The sequence below is a fragment of the Mesocricetus auratus genome, unplaced genomic scaffold (assembly GCF_017639785.1).
Source record: "Mesocricetus auratus isolate SY011 unplaced genomic scaffold, BCM_Maur_2.0 Super-Scaffold_100040, whole genome shotgun sequence".
Classification (NCBI taxonomy): Eukaryota; Metazoa; Chordata; class Mammalia; order Rodentia; family Cricetidae; genus Mesocricetus; species Mesocricetus auratus.
This window is the reverse complement of record NW_024429217.1, coordinates 1,731,858-1,753,098: the sequence shown is the minus strand read 5'-3', so window position 1 is coordinate 1,753,098 and position 21,241 is coordinate 1,731,858. Positions and strand designations below refer to the sequence as shown.

Here is a 21,241-nt window from a genome sequence, read left to right as displayed (position 1 = left end):
ATTTACAGTTAGTACTGGTGGGAGGTTATTAGGATTTACATTTAATAATATTCCCAGGTAGAGCTTCCAGGGTTGAAAGCTGTCTCACCATGGGAAACTCTGGTGTCTAGGAACTCTGCTAGCTCTTTGGCTCTTTGGCCTTGGACCTCCATAAGCATGAACTAATACACAACTCTTTAAGTTTGCCAGTTGGTGATACCTGTATTATTGGTGGCAGAAAATAGGCTAAGATGATGACAAGAAAATAACAAAGGTATCTTGATTCTATGTAATCTACGATGAGAAGGCAGGATCGTTAGGTTTGTGAAGCGTTCAGTAGGTATGTGCTTCGTGTGGTCTGACTGCTATGTGTAGTTATGACAGGTCCTCAGTGGGCATTTAGCTGTCATTTTTCTCTGGCAGTGGGGTTCTGCCTTTCCTTTCAGAAGAGTAACTATCTGGTCACAGAACAGGTGGATTTTCCCTCTCCTATGTTATAAAGAGAACACATAAGATTGTAGTAATTGTGCTGGGCCATGGTGGTGCACACATTTACTCCCTCCCAGCACTCAGGAGACAGAGGCAGGCAGATTTCTGTGAGTTTGAGGCCAGTCTGGTCTACAATAGTATAGTGCTTGAATCAGAAATTACTTGTTTCTGTGAAAGAATTAGGGATACTTTTCATAGTATAAACATAATGCAAAATTAACCATGTCCAATATTGTGTCTTCAAGCTTCATCAGCAGCCACAAAAATAGCATACTGTGATCACTCCACTCAGTGTTGTTTGTTCTTTCATTTTTTTATGTCATTCAGTCTTATTCCCCAGATACTCACTGTGTGGATAATAAAAACTGTTTAAGGTTCTTCCCCATGTGTCCAGGCTGAGAAAGCATCCTTCTACATTGTATGGGTTCCCAGAGTCCTTCTGTATGCCAGGAATAAATACTAGACCCTTCCAGGGATTATGTCACAGACTCTGAAAATCCCTCATGGAGGCCCTTGCCCTCCCTGGGGAGCAGAGGGAGGATGGAGTGGGAGTGAGGAGTTGGGAAGATTGGGGGTTTGGTGAGGTGGGCAGGGAGAGGGAACCGAAAGTGACATGTGTAAAAAGTTAAATAACTTTTATATATGAACTGTTTAAGAAAAGTATCTGTAGACTCCTTTCATTGGCATAATTTATTGATTTAAATACTGTGTAAGTGACAGTTTGAACCTTTAAGATAAACAATGCATGATTTAAACAGTTCTATAATGAATCATGTAAATACAACACACACCTGTCCTTTGCACGTTGTTTATGAATCCCAGGTGCCCATCAATCACTTTTCATGTACAAATTCACCTTGCTTTGCAGTCTGCACATACAATAACTATTCCATCATGAAACAGGATATATACATTGTACATAATTTGGGATAATTACAAATAAAATAAGCAAACACGTAAAAATTCATGCTTCGGGGCAAACGAGGAGAATATGGTAGATGTTCATAATTTTATAAATATTTCCATACATTTGCAGGTACTATTCTTAAAGTCTTATGAAATGAAGCATATTTGATCTTTTTAATCAGAAAAAAAGCTTTGAAACCTGTGCTATTGTATAAAAGAAAATACTCTAAAATAAAATTTGAAACACCAAATGAAACTTTAAAAAATTAATGGCACAGGTTTAAGAGATGCATTCATTAAAAATAAAGCAAATGAAAAACAGTTGACATTTCAAAACATATGTAATTTAAACATGCCCTAAATATATAATAATATATTTACCTGGTATTATTTGATGATATTATAATTTGTTTGTCATAAGTAGATTTTTTAAAGAAATGATTCACAAAGTATAGTCTGTTAGCAAAATAGTCTATGTATAACTATTTATAGAAATCCTAGCCTGAAATTTAGACCCATGAGATTGAATCAAACAAAAGAACCAAGATGTTAAAATAACTCAGGTATATATTTAAGTAAAAAATTACCTCATGCAGAAGACACCAATGACAGTCTACCATATCATCAGTATGTCTTTGTGTTAGCATAAAAACCTAGTCTTTACTATGCAGTGTTGAATGTTTTGTGTTATTCACTCAAATGAACAGAATAAGTCTGATATTTTAAGTACTATTTGGAATATAGGACCCTTTGGTTTTGTAAAATGGCAGCTCACAGTTATACAGTCTGAATTCAGGTAGGTTGTTTTTGGAATGAAGAATGTTGTATGTATTTCTGAATGCACTTAATTGGTATTTTTTAAAAGTATAATGAGACAGGATAGTCAGTTGAATACTAAAGATCCGGTGTTGGTGCCAGGAGCCATTACTTATATTTTTTCCAAGACAAACTCCCAGGAAGATAGCTTTCTATTCTATGTTAAACAAATGGATCATCTTACAACGACAAAAAGTAACACTTCTCTTCATGGACTGTTTTCCTACTGAACCTCCTGATTTTTCTCACCTTATTGTCAGCTGTGACAGAAGGACTACATTTTCTAATGTAGTAACTGTTGCCATATAGTCTATGGTCAGTAGGGAGTAGATTTTGTACATTGGAATCTTAGAAGCTGATTTTCAGAAGATAGCAGAAAACACATGAGACATTTAAAGGGAACTTTGGCTCACAGCTTAATATCTCATTTGCATTATCCACATTTCTCCCATTTCAAAATCACTTTAAAACTACTTACCTAAATAAATGAAGATGATAAAGACAGCTGAATAACTGTTAAGATTGGCTACACTTTAGAGACTAAATCACTCTGAATAAGGAAAAATCAGTAGTCACGTAAAATTCAATTTGGTCAGTTTCTCAAGTTCAGAGTGAAGAATGGGATAAATAAAAGATGACAAGTGCTGTTATTGTTTGGAGTTGTTAATTTTTAAAAAAATGTATCTTAATTTTTATGTGATCAGGATTTAAGTATTCTGTAAAGAAAATAATTAGAAGGAAACTGAAATATAACAGTTTGTTGCTGGAAGGGTAGTTCCCAGATGGAATTCTTGCCTAGCATATGTGAGGTCCCAGAGTCTGTCCCTAAGAACATAAATACAATGGATAGAGTGGCTAATTTCAGAAAAATATCCTTGTAAGGAGGAAAATTTAATGATATTCCTGTCCCTCTAGAGAATACGAAGTTATTCTATAGAAGTTTGAATATTACATTCATAAAATGGCATAGAAGTATAATAATAACATTTAAGTTTGGGAACATTCAAGATTTTGAAAGATTCAAAGGTTACTCAAATATTGACGTTTCCTAAAATTTCTGTTTTAACTTCTTCTTTAGTAAACTTAAGAAACTTGAGTTATTTTCTCTTACGAACCAAATGTGTGCTACACATTATCCAATTTTCCCTAAAAAATAAAGTTTTAAATTGAGGTTTATAAATGATTATCTCTTGTTATAACAATATAAAATGTTCAAAATAACATTTTCTAAATTGCAGACCATGGAAATTCATAATTGTGAATAAGTCAAAACTCTTAATAAAACAATTATGGATTAATTCAAAGGCATAGAGCTAAGAAGTACGGGCAATGCCACATATTGATTCCACAGCAGAATGTGTAGAATATTCTTCACACACTCCAAGACCTAGACACACTATAACATACCAATCTGGTTAACTGAGCAGTATCCAGTAAGTTTGTCAGTGTATCCCATATATCTAAAGACCTGGTTAAATCATACTCTATTCGATGTACCTATAATTTTGAAAGCAGATTTCAGAAAAAAATGCTTAGTTTCAGCCTCAGTCTTTAGTAATGTGATTGTCAGTCTAATGCAAATGTGAAGATTTAGCTGTGAGATTTTTCTAAGTAAAGATATGAATGATGAAAGGCATATGTTTTAAAAAGTTGATTTGATACTTCATAGGAGATTGCAAAGATGCTTGTATAGACCAATGTTTCTCTGGTCAAACAAAAATTTCAGGAGATAAAGTCCAAAGTCACAGTCACTTATCTTCCCAAATGATCTCTGCTAAGTTCTAACCTTTTCCTCATTACCTGACAGGTCTTTAGTCATGTGAGTGTGGACAAGAGGAGCCTCAACTCAAAGAGTATAATACTGTGGTCATGCACCTTATAAGAATTATGAAGAAACATAGACAGAAAAGACAGAATAAAGGGAAGAAGGAATGGAGGGAAGGGAAGTTTATGATTGAAAACAAAGAGGGGAGTACAGGAGTTAAAAATGCCAACATATTTAGGGACCTGACCAGTTGCCCTACAAAGCACATATATGTACAATCCATTCACTAGACTTCTATTGAGAGATTTATTCATAAATGTTGCAGGTCTATTATATTTAATTTGCAACTGTAGCTGATGCAGATATTTGAATTTTTATCTGGCTTCTCATTAGCACAAAACTATGCTACAGTTCGATTTGTCATGTAGCAAATACCAATTGAAGACACAGTACTAAATTTTCCAAACAGAAACAAATGCTGTCCTGGTGGACATAATTATTGAAGAACTTTGATTTTGTCCTTGTACTTTTAAATAATCATTCTAATTAGCTGTTTTAAGTCCCTTGTTTGTTTTCTAATACTTTTGACATGCTGAATTTTATAGTGTCATTCATCATAGTGTTTTGAATATAAATACTGTGATTTTTAAAACTTAGGTAAGGAAATATCCATATCAATAGCCTAAGCTTTATCTTGGGTTAACAAGGATGGACTAAAGACATAATTTTAATGTAAGCAAAAGAATGCCTCCTTGTTGTCCTCCCTACAGGGGACCTCTTTCTTACTCTTTCCTTCTCTCCAGCTGAATCCACCTCAATATTTCACATACACTCTTCAATTAAGACAGCATTTATGGTCAAATAATTTGTATGTCATAGACAGAAAAGACGTGTTTTAAGGATTAAAAGAAATGCAAGATGTGACTATTATTTCAGGTTACAGAATTACATAACAATTGATGATTCTGAAATTTTCAAGTGCCTGGTGATAAACTTCAAACTAACTAAAATGAAAGGTTTGATACATTTGGCTACTAACCACCCACAATTACCTTACACAACAGCAAAAATTCAAGATTTTTTCTAAAATTCCTTCTGAATTGATTTAGATGATTCTATAATCCTCTATATTATCTAGACTGCAGTGGCTAGACATAAAGAGCCACCATTAGAGATGGTTTGGTATCTTTGTCAATATACTCTGCCACTGACTACAAACAACTATTTTTCAGGGTATCCACCCCCAAAGAAATGTTAGATTTTGTTCCGATGTGCAAATTTACACAAATCAAGTCTTGGATTATTTCACATTGATGCTAATGCTTCAGTATTTTGCTTTATTCTCAGGAGATATTTAGCTTACCATGCTTCTGGTAGGGAATGAGGGGTTTTTAAGTGGTTGCATTCAAATACACTGGTCAAATCTCAGAAGAAGTGATATTTCTCTGTTAGAATTGAAAGTCAACAACACAGAACAAATGCAATGCTCCCTGAAAGGAAAAGAAAAGAAAAGAAAGCAAAATGGCTCTTAGAACTGATGTTTTCTCAGATGTGGAAATATGGTTTCTTCTTAGCCATGACTGATGTGGAACAGTCTGTTATTTCAATGATTCAGATGTAGTTAGTTGGTAACTGTCTGTCGTTTTGGGTTTTAGCCTGACAATTCTGAGGTGCCTTACTCTGTGCCTTAATGTGAATGAGACTGAACACACTACTTTTGAATTTTACTATCAACCTCTGAAATAGTTTAACAGTTTAAGTACAAGACTGTTCAATTAGAGAAATATGGTTCAGTGCCACAATTTGTAAGTTCATCTTATTTATAACAACTCTATAGCTTTTTTCCTGTAACATGGAGAAAATGGAAGAATAAAAATCATTGAAATGTAATTAATTTGTGATTAAGTGTTATCACCACAGGCTAAAACCTGAGGGACTAAGCCAAGAAATAGTTTCTCAATGCTAAAGTTATTGATGCATTTTAGGAAAAACTTTTTAAAACCCTACCAAATCTGAGGTGTATACACAAGTGAGCTGACTCAGTTTAGTAAATATATATTCTAAAATTATTTCTAAAACTGATGAGTCTCATTAAAAATGGGTAGGGCTTACTCTTCCTAAATTTTTTGTCCTTAATGAATTCTGCATGAAGTAACCTGTTACAATTAATTAAGAAATGTCTCAGTGATAATTACGGGCTCTCCAACTCCTTTCAACTTTAGAAGGTAGAGAGAACATATTCGCCTCTCCCTTGAACACTGTCCGATTTCTCTTCTTAACTTGAGTCCTCCCGAGCATCCCGGAGGAAGACGTTCCTGGGTATATCTAGGTGGTTTTCCTCAGAAGCCCAATACTTGCTTTGTTTGCAGATGGATTGTAGGTTGAGAAAATATGAACAGAAATATGAAATATGGAATAGCTTCAAAAATGATGGCACATGAAACATTTTCCAGATTTTGTGATAGAAGTTCCCAATATAGAAAAACATGTCATTTCTATAATGGCAGTGGTGAGAGAGTCCAAAGTGCAAAACAGTCTTGTTAATGAATGTTAGCTCGGCCAAACATGTTCAAAGAGAGAAGAGAATGTTCTGTTTAATGCACCTTGCACACTATCAGTCCTGTGCTACATCCATTAGGCTTTCCTGTGACATAAGGCAGAGACAGTTGTTTTTGGCTTTCTCTGTTTTGTAGATTCAGATGTTCTGACACTTCCATTTACCTTCATCACTGTACCCAAAACTCCCGTCTGTCACCTTCAGAGAGTTGCTATTAATAGCTCGGAGAGTTTCTAATGCAGCTTTATGGAGACTCACAGCTGCTGCACTCCTGGCACTGCCTTGTTGGAGAACTGAAAATGACTGGTTTGGTTTTCTTTTCCCTCTTAAAAAAACAAACACAAAATCAACAACAAGCCTCAAAAGAGTAACACACAACTAATGTGTTACCTGGCATTCATTAAATCAGGAGTGTCCACTACAGAGACTGCTTCTCTTTAAGACTCTCTCTTCTAACAATCTTGGTACCTTTAGAAATCTCTTTGTTCTTTCTATCTTCAGTCTTGAAAAGCAAGAACAGCCTTCTCAAACCAAGACCCATGGATGTTTCAACACAATTTGTTTTTTCAATCAGATCTTGCAACTTACACTCTCCTTCCATTTGTACATTCTTGTTTCTTGCTGTTATAAACTACAGATATTCAAACATTTGAGCAATCTTATAATAGCACATGACGTCTTTAAGATAGAAACCACAGTAAAATAGGTAGTTGTAAATTATATACCTGACATAGTCTGATGAAAATACACTACATGTCTGCAAATGAGTGACTTTTGATATGGATTAGAATACTATTCGTCCAATTTTTGAGCTCTGATTCAACCCTTGATGCTCATTTTTTTGTAAAACACCAAACAACTTTACAAATTCCAAACCACCTATAGTATTGCTTATGGAAAACATGTCTGTATTTCCCCAAAAGTTTGGTGAAATGCACAGAAATTCAATATGTATGGCATCATTACCATGGCTTAAATTATTGCTTGTAAGATTGTTATAAAGTATTGCTACAAAGTTACTTTTTGTGAAGTATAAAATCCAATGAGTAGTGTACATAGTGAGACAAAGTATTAAGTATTAACTTGGAGTCTTTTTATAACAGAGACCACAGCATCCTGAAGTAAGACTGTCATTTCAATACATGCTGGTGTCCTAAACTAAACCTCTGTACCTCAGTAGTAAGGGCCAGAAAATGTAATACGGTGCATAATTTGGCAGTGACTAAGAAAATAACTAGTATGCTTAATAGCCCTACAGTGGGCAATATTCATCGCTCATGCTTGTCAGTGCTTACTTCTATCCTTAATAAGTTTGATGATTCATGTTCTGGAAGCACTATTGGAAACCAAAGTTAAACTCAACATTTATGACAGAAATAATAATTTATGAAAGAATCCCAGAGTGCTTAAATGTTCAAAATAATTCTAAATGAAATAGCATATTGCTATCTTAGTCACCTTGTATTAACTTGTAGTCATTGAGATTGTATCATTGTTCTACCACATTTGGCTGTATTTAATATCAGTGTTACCTAGAGTGGTTTCATCAATGCTGACTCTTGGGTCCAACCTGAGACCTACTGCATCAAAATCTCGGAAGGAACCACCGAGACATTCACATTTCTAAGCTTCCTAGGTAATTCTTAAGGAATTAGGCAGACACTTTCAAGCAGACCAACTGAATCATTAAACTAGAATAGCAGGAGAAAGCAATGAAGATTTGGCTGAAAGTATGACAAGGACATACAACATACTAGACCAACTACAACAACAACAACAATAAACTATTTCCAACATTCCCAAGTCCTCCACAGATGACATTCCTTTTAGATCCAAAAACCACACGCATATTTGTACACATGTATGCATGTATGTGCACACACACACACACACACATACACAGGTGAGATTCAGGAATTTATAAAACAATTTGAAGGGACACAGTAGTGATTTTTTCTGTCCTATGAATGTATCAATGTCTTGTATTTTTTTCAATTAAAGTAAAGGAAGAAAGAGGAAACAGAAAGGTATCAGGACACTAACAATTAAGTTCTAGTTATTTGAATCAAGTGTGAAGAAGGAAATTTGAACACTATCTCAATAGACTCTGACAAGAATATGTTAATGTGTAGAATACCAGCAGCTGTTCTTAATTCACCACCATGAGGATTATGACCTGAGTCCATTTTGCTTTCTAAAAAGAATTTGTTTCATCTCGTTAACACAGCTTATGTGTGTGTTAAGTTGGCTACAAGTTAGACACACTCATGTAAGAACAGCCCACAGTACCAACAAATTTCTTCTCTCTTACATCAGAAATTTGGGCTGTTGCTTGCTACACCATCTTATGGAAGTCTCTAAAATAACACAGTTTTTGTAGCTTGTCTACAATCTAACAATAGAAAGAACCAAACTAAGATATGATAATGGCAGAAGGATTTGAACCATTAGGTTTCATTGGCTGAAAGTTCATGTATGTAAAATTATTTCCAATGCAATATTCTAGGAGTTACACAAAGAGCTTCAAATCTGGCTGATTTTGGAAAAGAAATACAGACACAATGGTCCACAGACTGCACACAGTTAGCTATTGTAAGGAAAGTCTGACACAGTGGGTGCATCTAGCTACACATTAGCAACTCTTTCTGTGGCTGTCTGGTTCAGAAGTAAAGAAGAAATAATGCTTGATTATGGCTGGGATTGAGGGGTTCAGATGGCATCTGCTGAACACACAAGACAAAAGGGTGAGGGAGGGATAACTCATGTCTTAACTAAAGAACATTATAATTCAGAAGCTTGCATTGCTGTTACTTTCTGTCCTAATCTTGTACAACACCCAACAGTCATTCACAGAGGCAAGCAACTGTCAATGGTGATGGTCATAATCTGCAGTCTCTCAATACTAGACAACTGCAGACCCACTATTTCAGTTAGCGGAAACACCCTTTCTGTACAGAACAAGGAAATAGATGGTTCTGTAAAGTCTTTGTTTCTGTGTGCTTTTGCTTTATTGCTAGAACTCTTTGGAATTATTTGCAAGTTTAAAACCACTACTGCACTTGAGAATGTTTAACTCTTTAATATCCTGTTTTGCTTTTCCCCGAAGAGGCACAAGCTTTCACTTTCTGAACATGTATCTCTATCCTGATACCAGAGTCATTACACAAGAGAGGAAAGTTTGACACTATAAGAACTAATGTGTGCTGAATCTACAGACCAGTTCTCCAGTTTTATATATAATGGTCTGTGACAGAACTATGGATCATAGCTCACTGGACTCCTCATGTAATATGGCATTGAAAGAGAAACCCCAAATTGTCTAAAATACAACAGGAAAAATGCATACAGAGGTAGATTTTTAGAAAGTTGGGTCACAGAAAAACTTCACTAAATGACAGTTGAAAGATCCAACCATGTTTCTGAGATGTCTTACTCTTGGCCACTTTTACTTATTTATTAAAGTTAATAAGAGAGATTCTATATAGGAAAATCTGCATAAATATAGGAATAGCTATGCTAGGAGGATGATTTTTTTGGAGATGATGGTGTTCTTTTCATCCCATGATCCTTCTGCCTGTGGGAACTGCTAGTAATCCTGTCTAGGTGCAAAGTCTCATTGCTGGATTAGCTATATAACCCAACACTGAATCTGGGAAGCTGCAATTGCATTTGAAATCATATTTTCAGATGTGAGATAAATATATTATGCCAATATGCAATCACTTGGTTTCTATGGGAACTATTGTAAATTCCTTTCAACCTGACACACTAAAATACATGCTGTTTCTAAGAATTATAAGCATATGTGTGTAATGGAGAGATTTTAGTCAATAAAACCAAAAATACTGTCTCATATTTGCAGTCAAGATTCCTATGGTTTAACATATAAACTCTGCTGTGTAGGAAAAATGAAAGCATAATTTTCCATAACCTCTACCTTCTAAGATTTCAGCCAGAATGAAGAAACATGTTTTTGGTTTTATTTTGTTGTTGTTGTTTTTTCCATTTTATGTAGTGCCCCAAAAGCACACACAGCAACAGTGTAACTATTTTGGTCCTTTGAAATAGTCTGGAAACCTCATACAAGATTTTACAGTTTACTCAGACTATCTTTTGAAATATGATTAGATTTTAGTGTTTGAAAAATATAGTTTCCTGTTAGTGATACATATATATATGTATATATATATATATATTAGAGCTCTTTAAGGTGCTATTTCTGACAGTGTAATGGCTATTTCCTCTCTATGTAAACTAATTTAAACAAATAGAGTTCATGATGCTTTGAAAAATCTGAGAGTAAATGAAGAAATTCTTGCCTTGAGCCCTATAACAAATCACTGGATAATGGGGTGGTTTTCAAAGAGCAGGTTTTTAAAAATACATGCACATACACATTGTGTGTGTGTGTGTGTGTGTGTGTGTGCATTTCTTACATATTTTTAAATACAGAGAAAATAACTGAATATTTAAGATAATTGCTCAGACAAATCTTTGCAAAAAATGTGTAAATACATTGGATGGTTCCTTGGAAATCTTTTTTCAGCCTTGTGGTTACAGAACATGTTCACTGAGTATTGAATAATTGAATGTATTATAATAAACACAGTTGCTGCACATAATAGACATAAATGTTCTCCATGAGCATGGGTATGTTTAGATGTTCCTCAAGAGTAAGGAGACTCTACTTTCTTCAGGCATTTTCCAGTATGACCATGACTACTTTGTGTCTCTAGCTTATTCCATCCACACTCTCTGCAAATCCTCCAACCCCTCTACTCTGAAGGAGGAGGGCTAATACACAATTGAAGAAATTTGTTTATTGTTATCCCCAAGACGATAGCCTTCTATAAGCATTGTGAAAAAAGAGAGACCTATGCCTGGGAAAAATGCGGAACAGGTAGCAGCTTAGAAACTAGAGACATATTGCCTTCTCCATGTGAATATTGTTGAACTAGTGTCTCCAATATACCAGGGCAAAAACACAGCTCAAATTATAAGAGATCAAGATTAAAACAATTACTTTGCATGTTTTTAATATCCCAAATTCACATACATGGAGAATGCCAAAACACTGATTAACCTTCATGGAGAACACTGAAAATTAATATATGCCTTATCTAAACTGTGTCATAAAATCTTTAATGCAGCCCCAAATCCCTGAACATAAAAAACTATATTGCATACAGTAAACATAGTTACCCGTGAGTATATATACTGGAGTAAGAAAATGTACACTTTAATATTTTGAAACAGTAAATGCTTCCATGTCATGGAACTCTTTAAAGTTTAGGTTTTTATATCTGATCCAACGTATGAAAATTCTGGCACACTGTGCACTCCTAATGTCAGTGTGAGCCTGTAATAACTTTTTCATGCAGTGTTGGCTATTGGTAGCAGGCCATCAATTTAGTAGAACATGCAATGGAAATCTATTTGTACATGTATGGTGCTTACTAGATCAGGAGTTAGGCATGTTCCAGTGTTCCCGAGATGATACACTGCTTTAAAAATCTTATCAACAAAACTGCAGAAGAATATACTTTTTTAGATACTCAAAGCCATGAATTCCAGAGTTTTTCTTTGTTTTGTGTTTAGGCAATAAAAAACAAATGCCCTAGCAGGCCTTTGTCAGTAAAACTGGCTTCAGGGATTTGTTGAGACTGGCAGTCAGTGCTTAGAAGACATCAGTCAAAACAGGAAGGGCAGTTATTAATGCATCATGTCATGAGATGCTATTTATTAGAGGGCTACTTAAGGTTGCAAACTCCATCTACATTGAAAAGAGCCCAGCATTGCAAAGCAATTTGTTTTTTAACTGATATGCATTTGAAAATCATGAAAAGATCTTTCCCAAATCTTAGTTACATGTACATCTGCTACTAGAAAATTCCATTCTCTCTAGACTCCAAGCCTCGTTAAATAAATCTAAAAGATGTGGTCACTAAGCAGACACACGTGGTTTTTCAACAGCTGATAGCCTTATTTATATATATTCTCAGTCCAAGCACTAATCTCTCTAAAAGAGTGAAACTATATTATGTTATATTACTAGGTTAACATCACCAACAATGCAACAGCACATTCTGAATATCTAATCATGTTTTGTGAAATGTAATTATCTAGAAGATATATATGTATATATTTATAAAAATAAGTAATATCCCTAAAATATTTTGCTGGGTTACAATTCTTCCTGCTTGGAAGTTTAAAATCACATTGCCATGATATATGTATGAAATGTCTTTTCAGGAAAAGATAGATAATATTCCTTACCTACCAGGTCACTAAATGTAGGAATGTATATTCAAAACCAGCTCTCAAAAGTGGTATAAATATATAGGAAGAGATACCTGCATGGGTGACAAGCAAGAAACACAGGTGCTAATCATTGCTTACTTTTGAAAGGGGCATGCACTTGGAAATAAAATACATATGACAAACAATCATGTGGATGAATGCATGATACTTTTCGTTGCCACTACCCAGCTTCTTTTTTTGGCAGCAGTTCTTCACCATTTCAAGCATTATTGCATGACATTGAACAGAAACTATAGGTTCTTACAGAGCACTGGAAGAGAAGCAACATCTTCCTCCTCTCCTGGGACCCATGTTCTGGGCTTGTGCTTTTTGGAGGATTCTTTGATCCTCTGCAAGCCTCACAGGCTTGTCTCCCGGAGGAACATCGTGCCGATATTGTAGGAAATTTTCTTAATTCTTGATGAAGACAGTGAAGGTTTTGGAGGCTTTGGACCGGTCCTGACCTCCAGAAAATAGCAGACTCCAGGGATTTCCTTTGGAAAGTTGTCTGGAAGTTCTTCACGAGAACGAGGAATAAATGTAAAACTGTCCTCTCGTTTTAATAATCTAAAAAAAAACCGTAGATAATATGAATGAAACAGCAGGAGAAATGGGGATAAATGAACAGAAATTCTAAAGCTTAGGAAGCTATTCTCCAAATATACTAAAGTTAACACCTTATGTCTTTGAATAGATGTGACTGTCACAGAACTTCAAATATTTGAGAAGTGTTATGGTCATGGGACAGCTTACTCCACATTATAGCAATAGTACAAAAGCCTACTTATGGTAATTAAATTTCCGTCAAGTCTGATTTTTTTTCTAAAGGGCAGTCTCTGTAAAATATTTGATCAAATTTGATTTTTTCTAAACAAAAGTCTATGAAAATAAAAAAAATGACCAATTTTTTCTGTTTTGAAAATCTGCCTAAATTTGGGAGTTCTATTTTTATATTCTGAAGATTCTCAATAAGCTTTGAGTATATGTCTAGTGTGTCTGACACATACATCAAGTATAGCTTTAGCAAATTAATGACTCCAAGTGTCCATGGTATTTGGCAATTTAATACTAGCCAGATACGGTTTCTAATTGAGTACAGTCTAATATCTTGGTTCATGGTTTTTAGTCTTACCCAGAGATTTATGTTCAGAATAGAAGCACTGTAGCAGATTTATTAATTAAACTTTTTGAAATCCATGAAAATGTATTTTTGATAACCATATCTGAATATACATACATCTAGAAGTTAAAAATAGTTCAGCAATTCTTTATGAATGACTGGATGTTGTTCAAGTAACCCTTCCCCATACTCTTGTGAACACAGTCTAAGTACTTCGCAGTTTTGTCAGTAAAAATGGAAAATTGAATATGAGAGAAAAGAAAGCCAATCACAAATAATCAATATAGTATAGTGAAACAGAATAGATGTTGTAAGAAAACCTGATGTAAGAAATCTCAGAAGAAGAAAACATAAAATGTGAGAGAATGATAAAGTATTTTGTAGATGAGAGGTTATTTTAAGAAGTGAAGAAATTCTTCATGTGATGAATATGGATGGTAAATCTGAAGGAAAGAAACAATGTTGTGAGCTGGAAAAATGAGTTTCAGACCATTTGGTAAACAGCATTACACAGTATGGTAGGAATGAGTATTAGGGTTATGAACATAGGTGAGGACACATTTTTGAAATCATAAAAAAAGACTTTAGACTTTATTTGGAAGATATGGTAAAGCCATTGTCTTTTTCATAAAGATTATACATAGTCATAAATAAGGTTAGTGTAACTATAGCTCCATGATACAATGTAAGACATAGGATAGAAATGAATCATTTTCAAAAGTCACATTCAGGTAATAATTTTAATAATACTAATAATTACTACATTATGAGCAGCCTATGGTTATTGTCATGGTCCATACTTGTATATTTTTGCCATGGAAGGGTAAAAGAACACTTTGATTACACTTTAAAATATAATGCAATGGTTTTATTTATTTGGTATGTAAGGCTTATTCTAAGTTTTTAAAATTATGTAAATAGCCTGTCTCATTTGGTTCATAAATATAATAAAGGCAAAGATGAACATACTCTTATCTGCTAAGTTTATGGAATGTGTAAGAGAGTTCAGAAGTAGTGACTGGCTCAAGGAAGCAGCAGGGACAGTGTGGCCTGTTAACTATGAATAAAACTGAGCTGGTTAAATTCTGCACTGAAGCAATCTGGGCCTGGGCTTTTTTTGGTTGGGAGACTTTTGATGACTGCTTCTATTTCCTTGGGTGTTATAGGACTATTTAGATTGCTTATCTGATCTTGATTTAATTTTGGTAAATGATATTTATCCAGAAAATTGTCCATTTTCTTTAAATTTTCAAATTTTGTGGAGTACAGCTTTTCAAAATATGACCTGATGATTCTGTGGATTTCCTCAATGTCTGTTGTTATGTCTCCCTTTTCATTTCTGATTTTGTTAATTTACATGTTCATCCTCTGCCTAGTGAGACCTCCAAAGATCTACAAGGATAACACTAAGCAATAGTGGAGAGACTACATTAATAGCCCCTCCTTGATGGCAAGGTTGATGACTACTTTATATGCTATCCTAGAACCTTCATCCACTGAGTGATAGAAACAGAGACAGATACCCACAGCTAAACACTGAACTGAACTCTTGGAACCTAGTGACATAGATGGAGGAGTGATGAGCAAAGGGGTCAAGACCATGATGGTGAAACCCACAAAGACAGCTGACCGGATAAAGGGGAGCTCTTGAATCCCAGACTGATGCCTGAGAGGCCAACAGGGGACTGATCCAGACTCCATGAATGCAGTCTCAGTGAGGAGGCCACAAAAATCACTGGGGTCTTGGGTAGTATATCAGTGTTTACCATGGTTTATGAATGACCTTGGGAGCTCATTCCAAATAAAGGGATGCTCTCTCAGCCTGGACACATGGGGAAGGGCCTAAGTCCTGCCATGGATGAACTGACAGACTTTAGAGATCCCCCAAAGAGGGCTTCGCCCTCCCTGAGGAATGATGTGGGGATTGGGTGGGGAGCTGGTGGAGTGACAAGGGAGGAAGGGTGGGAGCGGGAGCTGGGATTGACATGTGAAGCAATCATGTTTCTAATTTAAATAAAAATGTTACAAAAAAAACTGAGCTGGACTAAAGCTAACAAGACTAACTTGCAAGTATGCAAGATAATTCTCCATCACAAAATAGTAAAACTGAGGTTCAGTGGGAGCATTAATGAAAATCAGATTGCTGCTTACTTGCTTGGGATGTGCATAGATGTTCACTTATTTCAAGGTAATTTTTAGTCAATTACTTCATAAATAACATGTCTTAAAAATCCCTAACTAAATTTCTAGTGTAGCAGGGAATCCCAAAATAATTTTACTAAGCTCAAGTGGAGCAGAAATGATAGTGTGATATACCACTCAGGGACATCACATCAACCAGTCTATACTGGTCACCTACTATGGCAAAGAAGGTCTTTGACAATAGGAAAATATGGATACTGGATACTATGAATAAACTAATAGAATAAAGAGAAAGAAATAGTCATCGGAATAAAGAGCAATACCTGCAAATATATGAAACAAGGTATCTGCCATTCAAATAAAACATAAGTAAGTAGGATTAAGAAAAAGATAAATTTGTGAATTTTAGAATAAGAGTAGAAAACCACAATGAAGTACACTACCATTAACTGTAAACACCATTCAACCATAAACTCAATCCATAAACATTCAACCATAAACCCCATCCTTTGAAAATGTCCTTAAACCCTCAGATAAACAATTATGGCTTGTGTGTCTGCTTCATTACCTCCTCCATATTTTGCATCATTGCATTCTTTATGCTTTGCTATAGTTTGTATTTTCTGACAATGGAAAACAAAAATGGATTATTTGTGAAAGTACTCATAAAATAAAGAAAGAAGAGGACAGTTGCTTTAGATAACAGGACTTTTAAACAATTCATTGTTATTTTGTCTGGGAAATAACTCTTGACAACACAGTGTTCTCTTAACATTTTAAAAAATCTCCCACATGGAGGGATGCTGTCTCTGCCTGGACACATGGGGAAGGGCCTAGGCCCTGCCCCAGATCATATGGCAGACTTTCTTGAGATCCCACATGAAGGGCCTGACCCTCCTTAGAGAGTGGAGTGAGAATTGGAGGAGGGGGGGAGGGTTGAATGGTGGAGGGAGAGCCGGGATTGCCATGTGAAGCAAACTTGTTTCCAATTTAAATTAAATTTTAAAAAATTTAAAAACCTCATAGTATGGTAGAAATCATAGAGACAACAGGATTTGTGTGATTTTATCCTTGCCTAATAAACAATTTGATAAGTGAATACAATTTTAAACAACAAGAAAGGAAGCCATGGTACATAAAGTTAACCTGATTCTAGCTCCTCTAAGAGTCAGGACATTGACATCTTTGAACATTCTGGATGACTTTCAGGGGAATCTGTGGAGGAGGTCAGTAGAAATGTTTTCCATGGAGTGCCTTGCCATGATGATTCATTGTATGTGTGTATGGGAATTAGGGATATAATATAATCACCATAGAACCTCTGATCCCCTATGAAATGCAAAGTTTAGGTGCCTGGAATAGCACTGAAACACTTTCTAAAATCCATTTCTAAAACAACCCCATCAGAATTGATAGGGAAGCTAATATCCCACATAAAACTAAACTTACCTCCATCTGATTGATAGACAAAGTGGAAATTGGCACATAATAAACATATAGAAACAAAAGATCTTTATTTAGCTGCATATCATCATCAGTGTTATCAATGGACTTTTGTTGTTTTTAAGTTGATTTTTGAAATTGGATGCTGTTTTGGCTCAGGATATGATACCCAGACTGCTCTCTCAAAGCAGCAGACACGGAGCTGGTTAGATGCCCCCTCAGATGTTGCTTTCAGGCCATTTCTCCTAACTGCCCTGTTTTGTGTTCTGTCCTACTTAGACTCCTCTTTGGAAAAGGGTTTTAATCTTATAGTGACATATATGCTCTAAAAGTAACTTACAATTTTTTGTTTGTTTTTTGAGAAATAGTCCTGATTATCCCAGAACTAACTCTGTAGAGGAGGCTGGCCTCAAATTCATAGAGATCTGCCTGTCTCTGCCTCCCAAGTCCTGGGATGGAAGGTGTGCAAAAGGACCACCACCAGGCAGTAATTTGTTTTCATATAAGATGCAGGGTATACAACTGGCAAGCTAAGCAATAGTGGAGAGACCACCTCGAATGCCCATTCCTGATAATGAACTTGATGTCCATAACCATCTTAGAGCCTTCATCCAGTGACTGATGGAAGCATAGGCAAACACCCACAGTTAAACACTGAACTGAACCCATGGAACTCAGTGACAGGGAGAGAGGAGGGATGAGAAAATTGGCAAAGAATGGGCTGACAAAATCAGCAGAGACAGCTGATCTGAACAGGGGAGAGCTCTTGGACCCCAGACTTACAGCTGGAAGGCCAGCATGGGACTGATACAGACCCCCTGAATGTGAGAGTCAGTGAGGAGGCCTGGGCAGTGGATCAGTGTTTATCCCTGGCATACAAACAGACTTCGTGTGTCCATAACACAAAGAGGGATGCTCTCTCAGCCTGGACTCTTAGGGGAGCGCCTGGACCCAGTGAAATGACAGACTCTAGATATCCCCTATGTGGAAGGAAATGGCGATAGGGTGGGAGGCTGGGTGGGATGTTGGGGGAGTGCGGGAGGAGGGGAGGGAGAGGGTACAGGGATTAACATGTAAAACAAGCAATTTAAAATTAAAATAATACAAAAATAAAAAGCAAAATAAGATGCAGGGTATAATTTTAAAAAAAGAAATAGAGTCACAATGTGGACTCTTAGGTATCCTATTATTTTGTATACTATATCTCCCAAGTTATAAGCACCACTCCTAACTTACAGCTAGAGTATCCATAGAGCAGAGGGAAGAATTTGCTCTTCATTTCTGTGTGTATTTTCCCCAACTGTATCTTTTTATTCATTTGCTGATTAAGGAAGCCATTGTGACTACTTGCTGTGTAGAAAGCTTATAATGTTTCAAGACTGTGGAATTGAGAAAAGTGAGCCACTGTGCCATTCCCATGACTGCAAACGTAGAATCATCCAGTTTTCTGACCAGTGAGGTCAGTGGGAAGCTAATCATCAGGGGGGTTGTAATTGCTTTCTGTGAACCAATACCTGCTTACCTCTGATTATATCATGAAACAGGAATCAAATTAGAAGGGCATTAGGAAGAACTTTGATTTTGGTGAAAATGTCTCTCTGTAAAACAGTTATCTTATTGGCTAGATTGACCACTTGGAGAGAAATTTTCTTAAGCGCTAATAGAGGCCAGTGAACATAAGGAGATATCCAGTGTAACCAGTGTATAAACTTTTGAAATGTTCACATGAAACTTTAAACTTTTTAATTTCAATAACTAGAAAAACCGGTGTAACTCACAAGGGTGGTAGAAAGTGACATTTCGTAAATGCCTTTCAAAGTAGTAACCAATCTTGTCTATTAACTAACAACTCAATAAAGATTTCTGGGGGAAGTAAATAATTAGGATTAAACTGAGTGCCCTACACATGATTAGCAACCTCTGTCATTGAGGTTTTGCCCTAGTCCTGTGTTTGGTGAGTTAAAATTTTACTATGTAGTTTAGGGTGGGCTTGAATTCACATTATTCTAACTCTTTCTGTCAAGTGTTTGGATTGCCAACCAGCAATACCATGCCTGGCGACAACTAAGGGAGGCTTCACAGTCAAAACAGGAACAGTAGATGCATAGCTGAGGACTAGAAAGATTATTTGGATAGTGATCTTTTATAGACTTTAACTTAAATGTATCTGCTTCATTCTACCTTCTATTGATCAGTTAGATTTGACATTAAATTCCTGAAAAGAAATTATTTTCCCTTCACTATTTAAATGTTCAAAAGTCAGATGTTACCCTGTTTATTAATCCAGTAGAGGTGACCTTTCTCCTAGACACTCCCATCTTCATTTTCAGTTTCTGTACTATAGAAATTAATAACTACATGTTTCTATAGAACAGTATCCACTTTTGAGTGCTCTTAAAGATTTTGACATAACAGGATACACATTTTGTTTGGAGACTCTTCTGTTTGATCTTTCATTATTTCTTGACCTTCCTTCTCTATATTTTGTTTTTGTGGGTTTTTGCTCAGTAAGACAGTATACTAAATAAATTTATTCTTCAACTTCTTTTCCTTCCTTCACAGTTAATTTCTTATTTATACACTGTATTTTCTGTAAGATTGCCTTCTTCACTACATACTGTGAAGTTTCATGTATTATATTTGTTTTTCAGAGGATTATTCTTACTTTCTTTTTTAATTATTTTGTATTTTTACTATCTTAAACCTACAAGAATGTTAATCACATTAAACATTCTTTTATGAAATTTGTCCTCTTTATACTCTGTATATAACACACTTCCTCTGAATTTTTTTTTTTTTTTTGGTTTTTCGAGACAAGGTTCCTCTGAATTTTTTAAAACAGCATCTCACTATTGAGTACAAAAGTCTTGACTGGACTGTTATGTAGAACAGGCTACTTTTTCAATCTCAACAATCTACCAACTGAATGCAAGTATTAATGCCACCACACCATCTTGGAAATCCTCCACAACTTTTTTCTAAAATATTTGATGAGGTATTATCATCATATCTTCTTTTATTTTTTTTCCAAAAATGTTTATTTCATACAATGTATTCTGATCTTGGTTTCCTCCTGCCACAACTCCTTTCAGAACATCCTCTCCTCCCACCCATCCAACTCCATGCTGTCTTTCTTTCTTAAATAGCCTGCAGAGGGTCACATATGCTCCCATCACTGACAAAGAAGCTATCTCCAATTTGCATCTAATTGCAAATGGAAAATTAGTTTTCTCCAATGGAGTATCCCTGGAGATATCAACTGCATTTAAGGTGGGCCCCATGACCAGCAGTAGTAGTTGGCCAACACAAAATCTCAATGGTAATTTTGTAGTCTTTTTTTCTCATATTGCCTTGTTTTGGAATGTTTTGGTTGTATTGCTTTTTTTTATATCTTATGGTTTTTGATTTTGTATTTTTGTAGGTTTAATTTTGTGTGTGGGTATGTTTTTCTTGTGCATATCCAGATTTTTAGTTATCAGTTTTTGTAATATTCATTATTTCTTGCTGGTTTGCTTTGGGCAAGTCAAAGCTATTGAGAAATCATTTACATTTTTCTTGAGAAATTAATAAACCAAGAATATTTGTAAGACAAATCCTATGTAGACATACTAATTACCTAGTTCCTCACAGGACTTGTGCTCACTGCAACTTTGTAGACTTTTACCACAATTGTGCTTCTTTTTCAGTAAAAGACTATACTTCAGGAAAGAGTAATTATACACAA

At 35.5% G+C, this 21,241-nt stretch overlaps 1 protein-coding gene across 1 annotated transcript in view; it reads right to left on the bottom strand.

The window, feature by feature from the left end:
- Positions 1-1,143: 1,143 nt before the first annotated feature.
- The window catches only part of Gucy1a2 (guanylate cyclase 1 soluble subunit alpha 2), a 330,075-nt gene continuing 309,977 nt past the window's right edge, over positions 1,144-21,241 (bottom strand). Inside the window, exon 8 of the mRNA XM_005077309.4 lies at positions 1,144-13,379. Within this exon, the coding sequence (XP_005077366.1) occupies positions 13,172-13,379 (208 nt within the window). The 3' untranslated portion in view covers positions 1,144-13,171. The remainder of the gene's footprint in view (positions 13,380-21,241) is intronic.